The sequence below is a fragment of the Ichthyophthirius multifiliis genome (assembly GCF_000220395.1).
Source record: "Ichthyophthirius multifiliis unplaced genomic scaffold scaff_1120509250251, whole genome shotgun sequence".
NCBI classification, from domain to species: domain Eukaryota; phylum Ciliophora; class Oligohymenophorea; order Hymenostomatida; genus Ichthyophthirius; species Ichthyophthirius multifiliis.
Window position 1 is genome coordinate 57,915 of NW_004086938.1, and position 9,370 is coordinate 67,284.

The following is a 9,370-nucleotide window of genomic DNA, read 5'->3' on the forward strand; positions in this document are numbered from 1 at the left end:
ATTACTATCAATTTAATTGATTTGAATATTGTTTAAGATTTATAAATTTTAAATAATTATTTTATTTAAAATTAATGTATATTAAACGATATAATATGAATATATTTTATAAAATTAAAAATAATTATATTTATTAAAATCAAATTTAATAAAATTTTTGTCAAATATAAATATAATAAGATATTAATTTAAAAAATAAAATAAAAATATATAATAATAAAAATGAGTTATTAGATTGAACTTTAAAACTTTATGCAATAATTAAATACTCGTATTTAATAATTTTAAATTGAATTATAAAATGTTGCTCTTGAAAATAATTAAATATGTATGGATTAATCTCACGGAAATGAAGATAAATTTGTGAAATGTATGATTTAAAAAACTGATATTTAAGACAAAGCATCAAAGCAATTAGAGTTAAAAATGTAATATTGGCTCAAAAAAACATAATAATGTTTTGAATAATCTTCAAATGGTAAATATGATTAATGTAAATAAGACTCTGAATAATAACTTGATTAATTATTAAATAAATATTAGAAATAAATTAAATGAAAAAAAGTATATATAGTTTAATAAATATTTGAATAAAATAAAAATAAAATAAAATAAAATAAAATAATTTGTTTTATATATAAAATGATTATATAAATTATTTAATAATTAAAATAACATATTTTATAGAATCATTTTTAAGTATGTTATATTTTATATTTCAAATTAAACTACCTTTTATTTGTAAATTTAACATAAATATTTTGATTTGAATATATTAAAATCTAATAATTTTTTATATTTGCCTATTAAATAAGTAGGAATTGAGTTAAATAATAAATAAATATGGATATAAGATAAAAATATATAAATAGTTAAAACAATTTAAAATTAAGTTTAATTTATGGTTTTGGTTCTTTTTTATATTAAGGTCTAAAAAACTGTTTACATATAATCGAAGAAGATGATTGTAAGAAATTAATATATCCAATAGGATATTATATAGCAATAAAACATTTAGGATAAAAACAAATAGATTTTATTCCTTTAAAATAAGCAGTAAAATCATTAGCAGTATGTTAATAATCTCGAAAATTAGTTATTAGTGGAAAAAATAAACCTAATGAAAAATCTTTATTGTCTATTTATAATTTATCAATTTCCGTTTTAAAAACTTAAATTTTTTTGGAAGAAAATCAAATTAAATATCAAGGAGAACAACCGTTTATTTCAATGTCTTTTTCAATAGATGGCAATTTTTTAGCATGCTTAAGTGGCGGAGAAAATATTTAAAAAATATTTTATTTTAAATTAGAACTTTCAACAAAAATCGGATAGTAAATTTTTGAAGAAGCTTTAGATGTGTAAAGTTTACCAGAAAGAAAATTTTATGAAAACAAAATAGAAAAAATAAGCATTTCAAAAAAGATTCAACTTTAATATGTATTACAGGATGTGATTATTTTCGAATTTCGAAAGTAAATGAATAATTATAGTTTACATGTTTAGACGATGGTAGAAAATTAAAAATAAAACATATGAAAGAAAATGCTTTTATTACAGATCATGTTTGGTTTGATGAAAATAAAATTGCTTTATCAAATAATATTGGATAAGTTTTTATTATACAAGATTAGGAAATTAAATAGTAAAAAAAATATACATTTTAACATATTTAAAAAAAAAAAGAACAATAAGTAATGCGTTTGATACTTTAGAAATATAAATAAAAATATAATCTATTTGTTCATTTTAAAGAGGATTAATAATAGGTGGAGAAACAGGGTTAATAAGCATATGGATATAAAATGATGAGTATGTTGATTTTCGGAATGATAAAAAAGACTAAGAATGTAAATTGGTTCATTTAAGTCAATGGAATGAAAAAAATAGAGGAATTACTAATCTATAAATATGTGAAAATACTTTATTATTGGGATTTAAAAATGGTTATATAGGAACTTTATAATTAAAATATATAATTCCGGATAAAATAAAATAATTTCTATAAAAAAAAGAAAAATCTGAACAAATACAATATATAAATTATCTTTACAAAGGTTTTCATGAAGGACCAATAACTTAAATAGAAGTATGCATCTAAAGACCATTAATAATAACGTGCAGTAGGTAAGACTCATCGATAATAATATGGAATTATATAAATTTTAAATGTGAATTATCTAAAAAATTTGAGTCTTAGGATTTTCCTTAAGCATAAAATTCAAATGAACTTTTACTTTCGATTGCTTTTCATCCATTTGGTTATTATTTGGCATGTGGATTTGTTGATAAAGTACGTTTTTATCATATATTAAGCAATAAGTTGAAATAATATCGAGAGTTAGAAATAAAATATTCTACTTTAATGCGATTTTCAAATGGAGGTTAGCAAATTGCGATAGCTTTTCCATTTTCAAAAAGATTAAATTAATAAAATTATTTAATAATTGTTTATAATTCTTATACTTTAGAAAATATTTGTTAATTAAAAGGCCATTAAAATCCCATAAATGAAATTTTGTGGAGTTTAAATGACAATATTTTATTTTCTGGGAGCTCTGATGGGATTGTTTTATGTTGGAATATGATTTCATTTGAAAAAACAGAGATAAAAAGTAAAATTTAATTTAATACTGTTAATAGTATTGGTTTTTTTGAAAATGAATTTTAATTAATTGTGAATGATGAATAAAATTTATTTTCTACTTAATTCAAAGAAGATAAATTTGATGAATAAAAAGAAAGTTTTTCTTTAAAAAATATGTTTTTTTCAACTTTTAAAACATGCAAAAGTTCATAAAATACACAAGGAATTATTGCAGGTAGCTTTTAAGGAGAAATTAAAATTTTAAATGCTTTAATGTAACAAAAGTAAACTTTTTAAGTACATGATGGAGCTGTTTATTGCATTGCAAAAAGTTTTGATGGAAAATATGCTTTTTCAGCAGGTTAGGATGGAAGTTTATTCATTTATGCAGTTTCAGAATTAAATAATTAAGGAAATACTTTAAAAAAGGAAAATTTCTAAATCGAAAATAATAAAAGTGTTATTGATGAAGAATTAGCTGATTTGGTTTTAATTTAAAAGGCTGATATTTAATTGTGGGAAACAGAAATTAAAAAACTAAAAATTAAAAATTAAAACATTATAAATCAAGCTGATATTTAATAGTTTGAATTACAAAAATCAATAAAAAATTAAATTAATAATTTGGAATTGAAAATTAAATAATAATAAAAATTTTATGAACAAAAAATCGATGAAATCAGAAAAAACAAAACAAAAAATGAGATTGAAGGGTAAAAACTTATTAAAAATTTCGAAGATTCTCATTTAAAAGCTATTTAGGAACTAGAGAATCTTTATGAAATAAAATTGTTTTCGAAGCTGACAAAAACATATAAAATGAATAAAAATTAATTGAAGAAAGGATGAATTTTGAAAATAAACTTAAAAAAATTGAAACTATACATGATTAAGAGATTGAAAATTTTAAAATTAGAATTTAATGAAAATTTAAAATAAACAATAAACAGTATAAAAAAAATATAAATAATTAAAAATTTATTTTTAAAAAGTAATTTGATGTAAGTAAATAAACAATAAATGAACTAAGAAAAAATTACGAAGAAAAACTCGCATAACAAGAAGAAGAGCATGAAAAAGAAATTATAAATTTATATGACAATCACAAAAAAAAACTATAGAAAGCTAAACAAATATAGATGTAAAGTGAAGAAAAGAAAGCAAAGCTTGAATAGACAAACAAAATAATTAATGAAGAATTACAAAAATTACAAAAATTAGATTAAGAAATGAGCCAAAAACTATAAAATTTAGAAAAAAAGTTGAATAATGCTCTTAATTAAATAGAAATGTAAAATAAGGAAATATCCAATATGGAAGAATTAATTAAAATTAAAGAAAAAAAAATACATCAATATAAAAATAAAATTAATGATTTATCCAAATCTAAATAAGTCTTATCTTTTAGAACTACTGAAATCAAAAAATCTTTAGAACCAAAAGAAGAATAAATTGAAAAATAAAAAGAATAATTATGCAAACTAGAAAACGAATTTGATTTTTATTTGAAAAAATCTGAACATCATGGCGATAAAATGAGAAAAATGTAAAACTAAATAGAAAGCTTAAGTAGAAATTTCAAACATTAACTTGATATAACTAATTAAAAAAAAGTTCTAATAAATAAAATAATAATGGATATATATGATTGCGTCCATAATAAAGATTAAAAAGAATGGATAAGGGAAATTTAACGTTTATATTAATATTGTGTAAATTAAAATGAAGTAAAATAAACATAATCTGACAAAAAGGGAGTATAAGAGATGAGCAAATAAATAATTTATTTATAAAAAACAAAAAATTAAGTAACAGACTCTTCAAATAAATTATTAGATAGAAGATATTAAGACATACTTAATAAAACAAAAGAGAATGCAGAATTAATAAATGATTTAAACGACTTAAGAAAACAAAATAAAGAATATTAAACATAATTAGCAAATAATAAGCTACTAATAGAACGCTAAAATAAAGATATTTAAAATTTATAATAAAAAATTAACCAAAGAAAAAAAAAACAAGCGTAACTTCCAATATTAAAGTTTTAGTTTAAGATGATTTATATAACAGTAATATTAATAAAAATAATAAATATAATAGTAATTGTGTTAATAATTCTTTCTCTTATCAAGAATAGAATGTCATTTTTATTAATAAAGGTAATAGACCTTAAAGTATGTATTGTAACAATAAAAATAATAAAGCATAAGGTAAAATAAATAAAGGATATAATTTTGATTATAAAACTTAAGCTTTATTCGAAAAAGCTAAAATGCTAAATATGGCTACAGAAATAGAAAATAGTAGTCAAAAATTATCTTAATATAAATAAATTATCAATAATTTAAAAACTAAAATCTATAAACATACAAAAAATTGTAAAGATATTCTATTTGAACAAGATATTATGAATATTTTATAAGAAAATATAAATTAAATATAAGAGAAAAAAGATTATTAAAAATAAAAATAAAATAAAATATGAAAAAATAAATAATAAATATAAATATAAATATAAATATATTTATATATATATATATTTATATTTTTTTAATTTTTTTTTTTTCTTCAATTAAATTAACAAAAACTAAATATTTTTTTTTTCAGTTTTCTCTTTAAAAATTAATATAAATTAAAATATAAATTTTTAGCTTAAGTAATATTAATGTCTTATTATAATTGCATTTTTCGAAATTCAATTTGATTAGAAGACATTTGAGATTATTGAGAAATTAAAATTAAAGAAATATGTTATAATAAAATTAAAAAACTATAAATTTTTATTTAATATTAATTTAATAAATTTTTTACATCATAAAGTTTAGATTTAAAGTATTAATTACTAATAATATATATGTTAAATAATAATCATATATATACTGATTATAATTTTTACTTTTATTTAGTTTTTTTATTTTTTTTTACTTTTTATATAATATATTTAATAAAATTGTATATAAAATATATTTAATGATATATAATGAAAACAAATAAATCAGTCAGTCTCTTTATTAAATCCATAATATTTTAATATAATTATATATAATATAATTATATAATTCTTCAATACATATTTATTCTAAAGCGAAATAATTATAAATTAATTAATATTAATTTTCTTTAAATACAAAAAGTGTTATTGGAATTATAAATACTATGTTTTCATTTCCTTTTTTATTATAACATTCTAATATAGACAATTTTATATATTATGCATTTTTTACTAATATATTTTTAATTTTTAATAGGAAATTTAGTCTTCTATAATAAAGTAAAATATTTTTATAGGTTTATTAACCTATTTATGTTTATACTTTAAATTTTTTATGTATATAATGCTAAACTTAATTATTTATTAATTTTTTATCGAAAAACTACTTACTATCCTAATTATTTCTGTCTTTTTTTATTTTTTTTAAAAAGAAGGTAGATAAATGATGGAATTTTATATATAGAATATATATAAAAAAGATCTACAGTTTGCCAGTATAAAAAAATAAAAATTTATAATTGAAATAATTATAAATTAAATATGAATATATTTAATATATAATATTAATTTATAAATATATAACGATTATTTGATAAACTTAATATCTAAAATGATATTAATTTAATAAGAGCAAACTATACATTTATAAGAATTAACAATATAATTAAATATTTTTAATATAAAAATAATATTATTATAAACATTAAAAGTAAATAATTTGTAAAAAGGTTAAGCCTTAGCAATGATATTATTATAAATTTAAAATTAATCTAATAGGATTAAAAACAATAAATAATAATTTTATAACCAAAGGAATTTAATAGTTCCTATTTAAATGTTATTTTTAATTATATAAATTTTTTTATTTTTTTAACCACATCTTTAATTCAGATATTTGAAAAAGGGTGTAAAAAAAAATATTAATTTTTTTTTTAATAATTCAAAGATACAGATAATAAAAAATAAAAATAGTAAAACTTTTTAATGATAAGAGCATATTTTATTATTAATAATTTATTAAATTTATAAAAGTAAATATATATTCAAAAACTTAAAATAAATTATAAACTATATCGATATAAACTAAATTTTAATATAAAGTTTTTAGTCTCAAATGATATACAAAAAGTAAATAAATAAGTTATTTAGAGAGGTAGAGGGTACTTTGATACCAGAAATTTAATTATTATTTTATATTTACTTTTACATAAAAAAATATTAAATACTAAAAAATAAATTAATTTTGTTTACAAATTTTTTGGTTGTGTTTATAAGAAACATTCGTAAAAATTTTATCTTATAAGATTTATAAAATAAAAGTAATTCTCCTATAAAATATTAATTTGATAATAATATAAAAAAATATTATTTAGATTTGAATAATTTTGGATCTTTAAAAATAAATAATATTTAATTAAAAATATAGTAAATTAAATTATGAATAATTACAATACCTAATAATAATTTAATTATAAAATGATAATTAAAAAATATAAATTTTTTTATTAATTATATTTAAATATAATTTAAAAATATTTTTTTATATATTTTAATATTAAATTTTATTTAATATTAAAATTTTTTATATATTAATTATTTAAATTATAATAAAATAATTTGTAAAAGAAATTTATATTTCCAAAAAATAAATTTTATTTGATTCTCTAATGTTTATAATAGAAAGCTTTTTTTCAATTATTTTTTAAGGGAATTAAACATTTTTTATTTTTTTTGTAATTAAAAAAAAATTAAATAGTGTTCTTTTCTAAAGACATTATTAACTAATTATTATCGAAAATACCACTCTAAACAATCCCCTATTTTAAAATAATTTACCATATCCTTAATAATTATTATTATACCAGAATTCAATATAAAACATATAATTATTAATACAATAGCAACCAATCCTAGAATAATAAGAATTTATTAAAAAGCCATGAAAATATATTCATAATCCACATTCCTAAATATGCATTTGCTGAAGAATAATAAAAGGTTCATAAACAACATCTTTAATTATTTTCAATTTCTCCAATATTTATATTAAGAATTATAAAAACATCTTCATTATCCATTAAACATATTAATTTCTATTATTACTTTATATAAACCTCCAGTATTTATTTTTCGGTTCTTAAAATATAGATTTTCTTATTTAATATAATTTTTATGTTTAAATATGATTATTAATTACTTATTATATTTTTTAATATAAATTATATGTTTTATAATATATTATATATTTTTTATTATAATATATTATTTTTATTTATTTATTTTTTTTTTTATTTATTTAATCTTAAAGTTTCTGATCATTAATATATCTTTTTATATTTGATTAATATTAATAAATATTTAATTAATAATAATAATTACTTTATTAGTAATTTTAATAATTTTAAATAAAATATTTTTTAAATAATTATTGTCAATTAATAATTATTTTTCGCAAATTATTTTAATAATATAAATTTATTTTTTATTTAATTTAGATAATTTAGATTTAAAATACTATAAATTAAAAAGAATAAAAATATTGTGAATAATAAAAAAAGGAGAAAAAATAATTCCTCTTTATTTTTGTCCTTAAAAACCCTTTAAAATAAAAGAATTTTAAAATTATGAATAATAGTTAAAAAATTCTATATAAAATTGAACTAAATAAAAGATAAATGAATAAAATTAAAATTTAAAAAAGATTTTTTATTTTATTTTATTTATTTAATATATAAATTTTTATTGTATTTTATTATATTTAAACAAATTTAATAACATAAAATAAATAAATAAATAAATAAATGATAATTTATATTTTTTTATTATTTTTCTCTTTTAATCATATTTTTGCTTAGATTGATAAAATATCATGTCATGTTTAAAATAAATCAAATACGAATAAATGTATTAATAAAGGTGCTTCAATTTTAAATAGTTCTCCTAAATTAATATAAAGTACTATTTCTTATAAATCGCCAACAGGAATTATTGGTTATTAATGTCCTAAAAATTGCGATATAAATATTACTATATCAATGAACAATAGAATAGCTTATTCATTTGATTTGTATGCTGTCTATTAAAATGATCCGAAATCTAAAATTAAAAGAGGATGCTTAATTGCAAAAAATAATTTATTTACAGACAAAAATGAATTATATACTGAAAATAGTTTTTATTATTAGGCTTATATCGAAGATAAATATGTTTTTTTAAAATTTACAAATAATATTGTTGATGGTTATCTAGAAATGTATAACTTATCTTTAACTTTATATTTATGTATTGAAAATTGCTAAATATGTACATCTTAGAGTAATTGTTAATAATGTTTAAAATAATATTTTATTTCAACAAGTTCAGATGGGTCTGTTGAATGTGTTTTAAATGAATTGGGTTGCTTAAGTTACAATAAAGGAAAATGTGTTTCTTGTATTTATTCTTAATTTTTTTATAGTGATAATGGAAAATGTAGTAATTATGAATAAGCAATTTCATCAGCTAAATTTACTGATAATTTAGAATAATTAATTATTTCTTTTGGCACATTAAATGATGGTTTATAATTTAAACTAAAAGTAAATAATAATAATCTTTAAACTTAAGCACAATAAGAAGAATATACTTTTTAATTATGTTAAGAAGTTTTTGTTTTAGATAAGCTATAAGGAGATATTTCTTGTAGTTTTATTAATTAAAATAAAATTATAATAAAATTAGATCCTTTGAAGTCTACAATAAATTAAGGAGATTTGATAGAAATGTTACCTAATAAACTATAACTAAAA

At 16.4% G+C, this 9,370-nt stretch overlaps 1 protein-coding gene across 1 annotated transcript, besides 15 other annotated features; it reads left to right on the plus strand. All coding sequences in view use genetic code 6, as the record gives it.

Moving 5' to 3' along the window:
- The first annotated feature begins 589 nt into the window (after positions 1-589).
- Positions 590-625: a microsatellite.
- Positions 626-843: 218 nt separating this feature from the next.
- Positions 844-3,436, plus strand: IMG5_059270 (WD repeat protein; the record flags this gene model as incomplete). Its single annotated transcript, XM_004037152.1, has 3 exons — positions 844-1,361; positions 1,403-1,645; positions 1,687-3,436. The coding sequence occupies 3 exons, from the start codon at positions 844-846 to the stop codon at positions 3,434-3,436; spliced, it is 2,511 nt and encodes an 836-aa protein (XP_004037200.1).
- Positions 3,437-5,048: 1,612 nt separating this feature from the next.
- Positions 5,049-5,113: a microsatellite.
- Positions 5,052-5,113: a microsatellite.
- Positions 5,080-5,130: a microsatellite.
- Positions 5,103-5,136: a microsatellite.
- A 343-nt stretch (positions 5,137-5,479) lies between these two features.
- Positions 5,480-5,520: a microsatellite.
- Positions 5,521-5,618: 98 nt separating this feature from the next.
- Positions 5,619-5,648: a microsatellite.
- Positions 5,649-6,134: 486 nt separating this feature from the next.
- Positions 6,135-6,179: a microsatellite.
- Positions 6,180-6,975: 796 nt separating this feature from the next.
- Positions 6,976-7,020: a microsatellite.
- Positions 7,021-7,129: 109 nt separating this feature from the next.
- Positions 7,130-7,175: a microsatellite.
- A 548-nt stretch (positions 7,176-7,723) lies between these two features.
- Positions 7,724-7,852: a microsatellite.
- Positions 7,760-7,867: a microsatellite.
- Positions 7,810-7,881: a microsatellite.
- Positions 7,828-7,880: a microsatellite.
- A 34-nt stretch (positions 7,882-7,915) lies between the features above and the next one.
- Positions 7,916-7,957: a microsatellite.
- The last annotated feature ends 1,413 nt before the right edge of the window (positions 7,958-9,370 follow it).